Genomic DNA, 14,172 nt, shown 5'->3' with positions numbered 1-14,172 from the left:
TAATATCCCTGTATAATCAATTTTTTCTCCCTCCCCAACGTCCGGGGTAAAGCATTCAACGGGATGTGCGGTGATAGCGGTTTTTCGAACGGTAGCTCAATCAAATTTTAAACGAAGAAAACTAGTCTTAATCAGAGGATGTTGTATATACTTGCAAAAGGTCGGTGTTAACGAGTAACGTCATGTCAATGATTTACGGACAAATGGAAAATTGCTCCGCGAATATTGGAATAGAAAGGGTTGCGCGCGCAATCTTTTGATCGAATATTCCATCGGTAAGGTAGAACGCTCAGGCTTAATTTATATGTCGTTTAGTTCATTCCAGAGAACTCCAATTAATCTGCAGTTACACGCTGTGCGTTAAAAAAAAAAAGTGGGAACAGAATTGAATTTAAATATCGCGCTCGTATCACAATTCGAATGAAAAAAAAATGTTAATAAGTGGTTTGAATAAAAAAAAAAAACGACAACATGCCAACCAATTAGGAAAATTAATTTTCGGCAACTGATAGAAAAAAGAGAAATCTGAGCACAATGTAAACACATGTACAGTATTGTAATATACAAGTCGCCAAAAATTCACGTTTTCAGTTTATTGTACCAAAAAATTGCATTTTGCTTCATAATTAGTAATTCAATAGTATAATATATTCATCATTTATATTTATTATATATATATATTATATATAAGTTTCTTTTTTTTTTCAATTTTATCAATATTTTTTATTTATAATAAATATTTGTAATATTAAATTTCATTGTAAACGTCGTGTAGCAACGAGAACCCAGAGTTAACGACTTTGTTTATCCACATTATTAATTCAATGATTAATTAACTTATGTACCTGTGACGAATATCGTTATTAGATCCAGTCAACGGATTTAGCAACTTTTCTCTTGAGGAACATTGAAAGAAGAACCTAGACAATATAATAACTTTCAATTCTCTGAACGGATTATCGCAACTCCAAAAAATGTGATGCATGTATTATAACTTCAAACGTTATAAGGCGTTGAAAAATTAATTAGGTGTGGGCTCTACGTGCCGTAAAACACGACGCAGTATTGCTATAAAGTGTACATACATACCCAATATCCGTAGTCCAATAACGAGATTACGAATACCATTTGTATCGTTCAATTAATTAATCTTAATATCAATTCTTTTTCGAGTTGGTCTTGCGCACTGACGGGTACAAAATTATTTACGTTCATGCCCCGCTGATTTCTTAAACATTAATTTAGCGGTGTTAATTTACATGTTTGATAAAATAATAAAAAATTTGCTCCCCCCCCCCATCCGATAAAATACATGGCGTTATATGTATCTACATATAAATTAGAACATACCGTCATCGTGATTACGTCAATACGATATTTTCCTTAAATGATATTATATGTATAGTATTGAACTACATTAACGTTAGTCATCGATTATTATTATTATTGATTATTTTACAAATTCGAAATTGATAATAAATGAAAAAAGGAAAGTTCAAAAAAAAATTTCCGTGCCTTTTTCATTTCTAATTTGTCTTTCGAAGGTTCTTCATATAATACGTATCACATAATATTATCAATCTCGCGAAAAAATACAATTAAGTCTATTATTATCATTAATGTTATTATTATTTGTAATTTTTTTTTTTCTTTTTTTTTTCCTTCTCCCCAGCTGTACGCATCACAAATATTATATTTATTGATCAAGCCTTAGAACTTTAGCTATTATCCGCAACTCGTTTCGTTTATATCTCATAAATCAATATTTATGCGTATGATAGTGCGGAATAGTTATTAAAGTCGCTGAATAATTGCAATTTAATCAATCGCAAATTCTTCTACCATTTTTGAATTGATTGTTACGATTATCTCATTTATATTTTATTTTGCAAAAAATTTTTTTTTTCTTCTTTCGAATCTTATTCCTGCCATTATTTTTTGTTGACTTTTTCATCTTCTTTTTCTTTCAACAACAGAAGAATCGTTGTTACATTAAAAAAATATACTTATATCGTATCTTCAACTTTTGGGTTCTCAAATTTGGTTTACCAATTAATTACTCTTTGCCATTGAAATACGACCACCAACATTCCATCGGTCCTAATTCCAATCAATTCGTGCATCTTCGATCATTTTGTTTTTTTCATTGAGAAGGAGGTCAACTACGGAGGTGAAACCGCACGTCCAACACAAACATGACGCTGTGACGTCAGATTTTTTTTCATTTTGCAAATAGTGACGCTGTGGCTATTCAAAAATAAAAATATACAAATATTTTCTTCAATCAAGTAGGGACTGAAAATACAATGGAAGCTCGAACTGTCGCTAAATCAAAATTTGGTCGACGAAATGAGAGGACTGAATTTAAAGAGATGGAATATCAATCCAGCTTCGAAGGCTGCCATACATATTCGTCACAATCAATTATTATTATTATTATTATTATTATTATTATTGTTATTGTTATTCATATTTCAATAGTTAAGATATGATTGAAGTAAAAATGAAGACGCATCTAACGCCACAACATGTACGAGTTGCGTAATTGAATCGAATATCGTTCTAAAAATAAATAAGCCAAAGAATTGTAATTAATTGGTACTATGAGAAAAGTTTTTCGTGAGAATAATTTATACTTATATGCAAGATGATGAATAAATGTACAGTTAGTTAATAGCTGCAAAACGGGGAGATAAATTTCAAAACCTAACTATCGTCCTTATTTCTATGTTAAAAATGATGATGACTCATTTTGGTTGTCCTTTGATTCCATTATACTTAAGTGTGCACCTAGACAGTGATTAATAACAGCGTAGCTAACGAAGAAAGCAAAAACCATTGTACCTCCTCCTTCTGTTTTAATCTGGTACCTTGTATGTGATATTTTCCAGTACATAATAAACGTGTATATACATTAATAAAACTACGCTGCAATTGAGATCTATTTGAGATCTACGAATATGATCTTACTTTGCCATATTTTAATACCGCTGGAATTAGTTACATATTTGAAGAATTAATAACATCAACAATAATGATAACAATAACATTAACAGCAATAAGAACAGCTAAATGTATTCTTAATTATGTCCACCAATGTCATTTCCAAATTATGAAATTTCTCCTCTTTCAACCATACGAACAACTTGACTTGAAATAACGTGAAATCCTGTATGGTATTGCAGCAAACCTTATTATGTGACTGATTAAAAAATTTCATTGCAAATCTGGTACTTAAGGTAAATGTACTCATTCTATGTGGCATTCTTCAAGCCACGCTTATCCTGCTCGTTTGCTTGTGCCACTGTGCCTTGAATAGAGGACAACTAACAGTTGTAGATAATTTCACACAAATACCATGGATGATGAGTGTCGCGTTTAGATAAGGAAACAATGCAGGAAGATGAAAGAAAAATTGAATACTTTGAAAAATAATTACTATCGTTAGTGTTATTGTTTTGATTATCAGTGAGAAAAAACATGATAAAGAAAATAGCTCGAACAGCTTTGACAAATTTTTCGAGTGTAAGGTATGATTAGGAAAGTTGAAATTAAAGTTGGATAAAAAAGTTAAGCAAACAGTTGCAGTTCATATTTTGAAAATGATGTCTATTCTTGTTCTGTAAAGCTTGTAAATGAACATTAAGGAGAAGATCAAGGAAGTATACAACCTGAGACTTGGAGAAACTGCGCTCTTAATGTACAAATTTGAAACGAATAAAGTAAGAAAGTTAATCCTTGGTACTTTAATGATTATAAAATTATCCAACGAATCTATAACAATATTCAAGAGTAAGAATTTTTTTTAGACAGCAAAGAATCGACGGTTCGAAGAATTTTTTTCATTAATAAAGAAAACGTTTGTTCGTTGTACGAAATTCAGCTCATTGGTATAAGCTGTACGTGTAGGTGATATATCACAAGGTATTTGAGCGAATTTCATAACTTACACATCTTCCAGAAAAGTAGGTATAATAATTTCATGCAGATTTTTCCAATTTGATGTTTAATAATAAAAATGTATTTACGTAAGATGGCTGACAACAAGTGCGAATCAGTGTACTTTGCTTTCTTTCAACTTTTTTTCAAAATTTATCAGCAATACGATTATCTCTAGCTTTAATAGTTGTTATGTACATAAACCTACAACAATTAAAAAGTAAAAGAAGCATAAGAATATATGATAATTATCAATTGTCTGAATTTTACTATCAATAATATAAAGAAAGTAGATACAGAGTGAATATTTTCGCAGTAATGAAAAACTAGATATACAAATTCGATTGACGATTACAGTGTCACATCAAAAAGGTGTCTCTGCTAAAACCTGAGAGGAAAAATCTACCATCGTCATATCTGAGCGGAGCAATATGAATGCAGTATCCAGATAAAATGATGCGTTAAATGGTTTGTCGATCATTTAATTTTTTCACATTTTTTATTCAACTGTCACGTCAGAGAAAAAATTCATTTGAAACGATGCCGACAAACCCTCAGGGTTGTTCTTTCAGATTCTTTTTCGTATTATTTAAACCACCTCAGGGGTTCGATATCTCTTTTTCAGGATTCTAACAGGACACAACCTTTTGTGCACAACAGTGACAAAACCTGCCCAGAGTTATTTTAAGATACAAAATGTCAGTTGATAACATCGACGCTGTTCTCATCAAAATTATCCAGGTCCACGTCCATATTGTTAGAATGAAGCGTGACGAAGGGTGCTTCGCTGCGGCTGTTTTCACCGGTTCTTTGAAGGCGGCACAGAGTAAAATTGTCTTTAATGGAAGATCTAGTTGCTTTCGGCGCCGCTGAATCAGTTGCGATCTCTTCATTCAGATGACGTTTGCAGCTAGATTTAAATCCCAGCTGTGTATCGTCGCTGCTTTGCATCCTGTGATTGAAATTTTTCAGGAATCTTGATGAGGATGAGGATGGATAACGTAGGATCTTAAAAATGACTTTGGGAGTTTAGCTGGGGATTTTTTCAGGATTAGTCCACAGGATTTCAAAAATATGTGGCATAAAAAGTAATTGAATTTCGTTTCGAAAATTTGATTAGTTTCTTTTTAAACATACATACATATGTAGTATATGTATATGTTTATTTTTCATTTTCTCTTCAGCAAAAATATCAATTATCATTTACTCTTATCAGTGATGTGAACAGTGATGAACGTGACTGACAATTAATAATCTATACAAATATGTGTTTCTTTTTCCATTTTCTTTTGTGGTATCTTAAAACTCGAGCGCGAATAAAAAACATGGGGAAAAAACGAATGTATAAAAAAAAAGAAGGGAAAACAATAAGATCAATAAATCCAACACTATCGTAGAATAATATAAAGCGCGATAGTGTGAGGTTGACGTTAATTAGTGAATAAACGCGACGATGGTCATCATCGATGATTTGAAAACGCAAGTTCAATAAATAACAAGTGATCCTCTACGATATACCATCATTCATGTCATTGCCATTGACGATATCATTATCATCATTGTCACGGTCACAATCGTTGATGAATCCCACATTGTGGAAGATTAATTAGATGACTAATAACGGATGTGTATAGATAAATATATGATCAAAAATTAAGCACTTTATGTTTTGTAAACAAAATATCATTGATGTTGTTTTTTCTGGACTTTAAGAGTAAGGATATGGGTACGGGTGATAAGATATTTGGTTACAACTCCATGTCCTGCGCTTCATCTTCGCTAAAGTCACTCATCGACGATTCGCTGTCCGACGAAACACCATTTCCTGTACCCCCATTCTCTTGATCTCGTAATGCTTCCTCTGTCGCGTATTTCCTAACGTAATCTGTGAGGCAAGAAAAACGCATTTTTTCATAAAAAAAATTAAACATGACCAAATATATGTATCTTTTTTTTTTTCTTATTGTAGATTGCTTTTTGTCTTACCGGCTACTTTTTTCTTGTATTCTTCAGGTTTATGAAGGTACATCGCGGCTGCGTCTCCATTCAATGGATCAATTGGATTGGGGTACGTTAAAAGTTGAGGTAAAAACGATTCGAAAATATTTGACAAATCTGTGAAAGAGAAAAATAGAAGCAATCGATAATTATTCAGATTATGCTTTTCTTACTGCTTTTTCATTCATCCTTTGGCGAACTTGAAGCTCTTTACAAAGTATGGATGAGGGAATTGAATCATTTCGTTCCACGAATATTTCCGAGATTTTTGAAAATTCTTCTTTAGAAAAGATGATGCATAAAACTGTCTAATAGTGACAGTAATACAGAAAACTATAGCGAAATATTAGGCAATAAATCTGTTGCGAAAACTTTTCAAATTTCGAAAGCATCGAGAAAAATTTCACATCATTTGGCGAAATATCATACGAAATATCTCGACCTATTTTATCGTCCAGAAACAGATTTTAAATTTACGGTCTAAATGTCGACCCTGAAAACATGTCTGGAATAAAATTAGCGACGATTTTTGTCTGACAGTAAAAGAATGTCGCAACTTTTATCCAATTTCTCGGAATAGTTGAGAATAGTTAATTTCTTACCGTACAAGGCAGTCCATGCCTGGTTAATAACGTCGAGACAAACGGTGCCCGAGACTTCATCGATGTTGGGATGATACACTTTGTTCATGAAGCCAATTGACGGGGATTTGAATGGATAATGGTCCGGCAGATGAACTCTGACCTTCCATATTCCGCCCTCGTACGGCGCTGGAATATGAAGAGAAAAAATGTTGAAATGAGAGTTTTTTTTTCCCTTTTTTTTTCTTTTCAATAACATCGGTATGAGTTCGATGAAACAAATCCGTAACGAAAATTGCAACGAATGCAAGCGCTAGGCTGTAAGAACATCGCGAGCAGTGTAATAAGTCAAGGCAAAGAAGTTTGTCAGTGTTTATTTTAAAACTCGTCAGCAGAGAACCATGGCCAAGGCCCAGATCGCAGAGAAGCGTTTAGACATGTATGTACGCGTACGTTTAATCATTGATTGCGACGAATCGGTGTTCGAAATTTGATTTTAAAGACCGCGCATGCGGGTCACGTTCGTTCGTTACAGTTCGTAAATTTCCACAAGGACCCTCTTCGATCTTCAGAGTTATACGATAAATCAATCGCGTGCTGCGTGAATGCAAATATGATATGTGGACAGTAACATGTATGTCTGTATAATATTTATGTATGTAGAACAAGTGCCTGTAACAGAATCCGTTTCATCGACTCATTTCCAAGCGTCAGAAAGAATCCTCGTACACGATCACTCGTTACATATATTTCTTTACTTCAAGTTTACGCCTTTTTCTGATTATATAGTCCAGTCGAAATATACATTTGAATTAGCAATTTTTCGAAACTACTATTTAATTTTTCTAATCGTTGAGAGGGTGGATTGGTAGTGTAAAAAAAAATGTCTACCAGATTCTGCGTTAGCTTCGTCCGCCATTTTGAATTTACCAGGGAATTTGTTTTTGTCAAATAAAATTCACCCATTTTCAACCGTTGACTAAATGGTCATAACTAAACTTGTATGAAACTGAATTCTCTACAATTTTGATCATAACAATTTTTTATCTATCTATTATAGATATTTTCTGACTGAAACCATAAATTCAAGATGGCGACCGATGCTCGATAGGGAACCTGGTCGAAATTCTGGATTCAGACTACCAACGATTAGAAAAAAGAAACAACGATATCGAAAAATGGCAATGTCAGGTTTTTTCTACATACAGCATCTGGACTGTACGCCTTTTTCTGAGGTCGCACGGCACAAACACGCCACGATCTGCGGCGTCCTCAGAGAGTATTTTTCGAAACTTATTTTAGGAACTGCGTGGTTGTAAACGTAACGCGTTACTTGTATACGGATATATACATATATAGATTAAACACGTTTTGGAGGAATTTTTTATTTCTATATGTTTCTCCTCATTTGTTTTAATATAAATTATATACTCTACATGAACATACATATAAGTCTTTTTTAATCGAATATTTCACATTCCTGCAGACCAAGCAACGCGTTACACAGACGGCGAATATCTTCCATTTCACGCTCGATGACAAATCCGCATATTTCATCGCCTTTCATCTTTCGATGTTTAGCTTTCGTATAATATATTCAACAAATTATATACATGCAAACCGACATCTTTTCCATTATTGTTATATAAAATACCACGTGTGAAAGCTAAACATTCCACGTTGCATCATTTTATTTACAAGACCTCAGTTTTATTTATTTATTCATTTATTTATTCATTCGCGTTTTCTCCATTTCCCTTGTGTATATAACATGTTACTGTAGTATAAACCTTCATCATACTTACTTCCTCTCGGTCCGTAGAATTTCACCGAAAATTCGTTGAGACCGCCCAATATCGTCACTTCGTGTTTACTTTCGATTCTGATTACGTATTGAATATTCGAAATAAGGAAAAGTACCAATTATCCAATCAACAGCATGGTAGGTGTGAGTAGGTATGATATTGCCGCAAAGGTATCGATTTATCTCTGCATCTTTTCATGACTTTTTTCTTTCCTCTGATAAAGAGAGACGCCACGAGTGGCTTTGCGAAGCGTATTGGTAATGATACAATGTTATAAATTATAACGAGCCTTGACCCGCGACAGCGCAAGGGTTACATCGAATTGATATACGTTTGTGAAAATGAAAACTGAAGCTTCTTCAACTCACAATGACAATATCTTTCCAATGCATATATATATATATATAGGATATAAATAATGATTGATGTTGTGTGTATGGAAAGGGCGGAGAGGATAAGCGGGTCGAATTATCATTGTATGTTTTCTTTGCTGACTTCGAAACCGTCGAATTTTATCCATTCGTATCTGACCATTTACCGACTTATGTTTCACCATTTAAGTCTGCGAGTCAAAGTCTATTTATGCATATAAAGCTTGATAAAAAAAAATGAAAAACAAAATAACAATTTTTTTTTCTCAGGTATGAACAACTGTCTTGATCAAGGAGCGCAAGAAAAGTTTTTTCACATCGTTGAACAATAATAATAACGAACAACAATAATCGGCTAGACCGGCGTCTTAGCGTAATATAAAAATCGCAAGTTTCCCGTCCTATCGTATTCGTTATCAACGTAGGATGTCGATAATGGTGTGTTGACGTATAGTTTAGAGTATATGGCACGTCGTGTAGTTATCACGCGTATGATATACATGAGTATAATACGTATACCGTAGAAGTTATTTAAATAGCAAAAACGAAAGATCGGTTTATTGATTTAAAATTACCAAATAACATTATGCGTTAAATGTTTGTACACATTGCGACTGTTTAGCTATTCATATAATAATTCTACTAAACATAACATCGTTCAACTGCATATACGCCAGGTGTTGATAATTGAAAGAAGAAAATAAACAATCAAATGAATAAATAAAACTGTTAAATCTGCCGCAGACATCACCGCATACATTATGCAAGAGAAGTGTTGTTATATTTCGTTGTTTGCTACCTCGCGAAACTAACATAAATCGCGCCCCACCAAAAATCGAGGTAACTGGCTTAAAGGATAGCCAGAGAAAACGATTCGACGTGTAAAACTGTAGAACCGTTATTGATCTTTGCGGAGCGAGAAACCTACACGTTAAAGTATACCGAATGTATAAGAGCGAAAACAGAAACAAGCATAAAACAAAAAAAAAAAAAAAAAACGGCAAAAAGAAGAGAAAATAAAATGGCACAAAATAATAACAATAATAATAACTATAACGATAACCGAACACATTATATAGCGATGAATGTGTAGAGGGTCGACGAACGAGGGTGAAGGTAGGAGAAGGAGAAGGAGAAGGAGAAGGAGGGAAAAGCGGGGGCAGAGACATCGTAAAAAGAAGACATGTGCGTGCGATATATAGATATATGTATACATATGATATGGCTTAGAGTGTAGAGAAAACTGTAAAAAGAAGCTAACGAAAATCTCCGTCGCGTTAGACAAAGCGCTGAAACAACGACGACGCGACGGCGAATTGACCCTTTGAGTCGAATAGTGGCAAGTATTCTTATCGCCTATTTTACATGACTTTTTGCATACTTGGAGAACTTGTCGACATACATATATTTCCTTGCGGTTTTTAACTATTTCTACTAGATGACTTATAGCTTTTCAATGCTCTTGAGTAATTATTGCGATACATTGTAAATTATTATTGTTAGATGCCAAATGATTGAAAAAAATCGTGAAAATTGAAGGAGTAATTCATTTCCGAAAAAGTTACTCCTCTACACGTATGGGGCTTGCATGCTTTGCATAAATTATAAGGTTGTGAAGTCGGTGATTACGAATCTGGTATCTGATTTTAAAAATTCAAGATGGCGGGTCTGATATAGCGAACGAAAATTTCAAAATCGATCGAATCCGGAGCGAAAACTCTGTCCAAGAGTTTTTGGGGCCGCTGATTACGAATCTGAAATCAGATTTTGAAAATTCAGAATGGCGAATCCAATAAGCGACCTCGCAAACACCTGCAGAGTTTTTTGATCAAATTCGATCAAATTTTGGATTTTCGGCCACCATATTGGATCCACCATCTTGAATTTTTGGGATCTAATGTCAAATTCCCAAAAACCATAGAATACTATCTTGTTGTAGAAGTTGACTCAGCACAATAATGTGTAACTCACAATCAAAGGGTTAATATGTCGTCTACCTTGCCGCGCGCGTTATATTTACTGTGTACATTGTAGGCACTCGATCAGCTGTTTAAAAACAGCTGTATGGCCGTATAATATCATCTAACTGTATATACATACGTACACTCTGAATTCGTGTTATTATATGGGAAAAGCGCAGCCGCCAGTTTCGCGAACCGTGGTTAAAGAGAGAAAAACCGCGAATCGATTTCAAAATGGCAGAGAGTAAAGTAAAAATTGAAAGAATAAATTAACGATAGAATGATGAAGCAAACGGAATAGAAACGATTGAGAAAATATGGCCTAGCGAAAAAAGTTGAAAAATAAAAAGAAAGTTGAATCGCTCACGTAGAATTGAAAATGAGAAAACTTTCGATAGGATAGAGGTCTGGGAGGGGGGTGAGGGAAAGAGAAAGTTTTTAGAATACGCAAAAACGATAAGGGTTTAAAAAGGATCTGCGAGTTAAAGGAAATTCGTATCCTGCAAGAAATTAGGTCAAATTTGTTTTTCTCATTCTCTCTACTCTCGATTTTCCAACCTCTAAAATAAAAAATCATGAAACCCGTACATGCAAGAGGCGCGTGTTATACATGTGCGTGAGTACAGCAATCAGCTGGTTGTTAAAAACAGCTGTGCGGTAGACGGAGAAAGAGAGAAAAGGAGGGATGGAGAACTAGCGACAGTCGTCGAGGAGGGGGTGCCGCCAGGGACGTACCAAATGGGGCCCCTGATATTGACGAGCATATAAACTGGTTATGAAGCACGAGTGAATGATGACATTGGAGAAAATTTTGAACGAAATTAAACGCGTGGAAGTACCAAAGTGTATACAAGATGTCGGAGCATGGTTGAAATGAATCATTTATTTTACACATACGTAAAAATGCGTGCGTGCGATGGATGGATGCGTTACTGACGAAACGTCGGATGAATGACTTATTGGATTCTCTAAGAACGTCTAGTGTATCGTAATTTAAAACACGTGTGTCAATAATAATTACTTTCTACAGTATGTTAGATATTATGCGTGTACACTAGCTACTTTTACGAGTCAAGGATACAATTTGATGACATCGGTGTCCATACGTCGTTTTCCAGCGCTTGGTGACGACATGTTTCTTGTTTAATAGTGACAACAACAACAACAACAACAACAACCAAAACACGAGGAAAAAAAATTAGTAAAATAAATAGAAATTAAAATATAAATAAATAAATATCCAAAACTATTATCGTATCGACCGATCAGCTTGCCGATCGAGTGGCTGGGCCTGCTGCCTATGTGACAGCGATGATGACGGTAAACACGATCGCGGGGATTATATTTCTCCTCCAGTCCGTTCGGCGTAACATTAACACTGTATACACGATTAGACGGATAGAAAGAAAGATGGAAAAGAAATATATTCTTTAGGTATTTTTCACCTCCACTACCGATAGCAATATTGATAATCAGGTTCGTCAGATTTGCCGAAAACCCGCAGCAGCACACTGAACTTTAGGTTAATTTCACTTATTTTTATTATGCACGTTGTTCCGCACTGTCTTTGTCGTTGTAAAGTTGCTAATCTTTACTGTCCGAGTACACTGAATCGCACTTTGGAGGACGATTAGTCACCCTCTCGTTGTTTAATTAACTAAGGTAGGACGACCTGGATTGATGAAATCATGAAATTGCAGCAGACCTTACGGTCATCACAACTTTATACACATGGGCGGTCGGTTCTACGAGTGGGCGAAAAAGGTGGGGGGGATGTGAAGTGAGGGGAAAAAAATAATGAGAGTATATAAAAACACGTCGCGACGAAGAAACCAAGTAGATACGAGAGAAGGATGATTAAAATTGAAAAATGGAATTAAAACAAAGAAAATTAAAGAAGACGAAGCGACTCGGGAAAACGATTCACAATGCAAGTAAATTCACGCAGGGTGATCCTCCGATTGTGAGCGAGAAAAGGATAGATGGACGGAGAAAGAGGGAGACAAAGAATCGAGCAGCTGCGTAGCCAGAAACAAAACACGTCCGAGTTTCGTGTGTGGGTAGAGTTAATGTATGTACACATCCAATGTATGCACGCGTATATATTTTATACCTATGCGCAACCAGAGGAAACAACAGCGATTGAGATTCGTTGACGTTCCTTTGTTGTCGCGGTATATTCCATATACTATCTGTACTATTTATCGTAAAGGCGAAATGTGTACGCGAGATTTTTCTTCTTCTCTTGTTTCTTCGTGAAAAGAAAACACTATCGAAGAAAGAAGAAATCTCCCTTACCGACAACAGGGTCCACGTAATTATCAAAGTGGCTAGCCAGCTAGCTGGCCTAGGATATCGAAAAATCCGTCAGTCCGCAAGTGGCGTAAAACCAACCGATTCCTCTTTGTCACGAAACTCCACTGCAGCCGTCGCAGGAAAACGACGAGTTTACGCTAATGCTAGATAATCATTTCGACGAGGATTGATTGGTGGGCTGATTTTCTTTAACCCGACGTACGTACGGTGTACGTTCGTATGTATGTTACACACGATGCACGACGCAACGACGATCTATGCATACACATACGTGCTGCGTTTTTCCTTTAGTTATTATGTATGCACGCGAGGTTCTTTAAAACTCGCTACAGGCTTTTCTTTACGCCTTCTCACCCCTGTTCGATATCAACACTATTTTACTGCACTTCGAGCCTGTTCTTTTTATTTTCTTTCTAGTTCGCCTGTCGCACGTATATCTTATTCCAGAAATCTACTACAGTTTTCTCATCGTTTTCGCTCTCACGCTCGCACTCCGCGACCTGTCAGCCCTCTGACTTGGCGCATCTGACTGACTGTTTCACCTAGAAATCCCACCGCCGCGCGCCTCCGTCCCTCTCCAAATCGACAAAAACATCTATCCGTGTACCTCTTTGTCGTGCGAACACGCTGCGCACTCCTACGTTAATATATGTATGCATACAGTATCGCGGGTTGCTACCACACACACACACACACACACACACACACAGACCCACACACCCGCAGCTGCATATCGCCGTCTTTTTTCTCTTTCCTCTCTTCTAAACTTGTTTTGAAAGGTGGCGCCAGCAGGTGGGAAGGGATTCTCCACTTTAGAGCATATACTACTATATCCTCTAGATTCTCTATTGACATATAACTACATGGATGGAGGATCGCACTGCCCAGCACGTCGTAATATGAACCAGTGGAATCGCCGCCATGTTATAAGGTCAACGACAACCGTGACGTCATTTTCGTATTTTTTGAAGGGTTGTCACCATGGCAACGCACCCAGCCGTCATTTAATTGCTTTAAGCAGTGAAATTGAACGAATTTATTATTCAAATTTTATCAAACTTTCCAAAACATTTTTTAAGTTTGAATCCCCCCCGCATAAAGCAGGTAGATGGCTGCCGTACGCTCGGTCAACTCGAGCCGAGCAGCATGAAGTAAGAGGTAGCATGCAAAACATAGGCGGCCCTCTATCCAGTGGAGTTAA

The 14,172-nt window shown here is 35.8% G+C and overlaps 1 protein-coding gene across 2 annotated transcripts; it reads right to left on the bottom strand.

Annotated features, from left to right (window-relative positions):
• Positions 1 to 2,858: 2,858 nt before the first annotated feature.
• On the bottom strand, positions 2,859 to 13,513 carry LOC124410943 (ubiquitin-conjugating enzyme E2 H). 2 transcript variants are annotated; one of them, XM_046889691.1, is made up of 6 exons: positions 12,954 to 13,513; positions 11,737 to 12,327; positions 8,324 to 8,400; positions 6,540 to 6,707; positions 5,926 to 6,054; positions 2,859 to 5,824 (listed from the first exon to the last, which is right to left on the bottom strand). In XM_046889691.1, exons 2-6 carry the CDS (start codon positions 11,787 to 11,789, stop codon positions 5,688 to 5,690), a joined length of 564 nt encoding a protein of 187 aa, XP_046745647.1. In that variant the 5' UTR covers positions 11,790 to 12,327; positions 12,954 to 13,513; the 3' UTR covers positions 2,859 to 5,687. The 2 variants fall into 2 exon arrangements, with proteins under 2 accessions (XP_046745647.1, XP_046745648.1); XM_046889692.1 differs by lacking the exon at positions 12,954 to 13,513 and adding an exon at positions 12,793 to 12,905.
• Positions 13,514 to 14,172: the final 659 nt, after the last annotated feature.

Source organism: Diprion similis, chromosome 10 (genome assembly GCF_021155765.1).
Source record: "Diprion similis isolate iyDipSimi1 chromosome 10, iyDipSimi1.1, whole genome shotgun sequence".
Taxonomy (NCBI): Eukaryota; Metazoa; Arthropoda; class Insecta; order Hymenoptera; family Diprionidae; genus Diprion; species Diprion similis.
The sequence above is the reverse complement of the archived record's forward strand: the minus strand, read 5'-3'. Positions and strand labels throughout refer to the sequence as shown.

Excerpts from the sequence above, each read along its gene's own strand:
- LOC124410943 (XM_046889691.1), bottom strand. The coding sequence starts at position 11,789 with ATGTCGTCACCAAGCGCTGGAAAACGACGTATGGACACCGATGTCATC. Across the intron at positions 8,401-11,736 it reads GACACCGATGTCATCAAATT|AATCGAAAGTAAACACGAAG; the intron begins GTATCCTTGACT and ends ATACGTAATCAG. Across the intron at positions 5,825-5,925 it reads ATACAAGAAAAAAGTAGCCG|ATTACGTTAGGAAATACGCG; the intron begins GTAAGACAAAAA and ends CTTGCCTCACAG.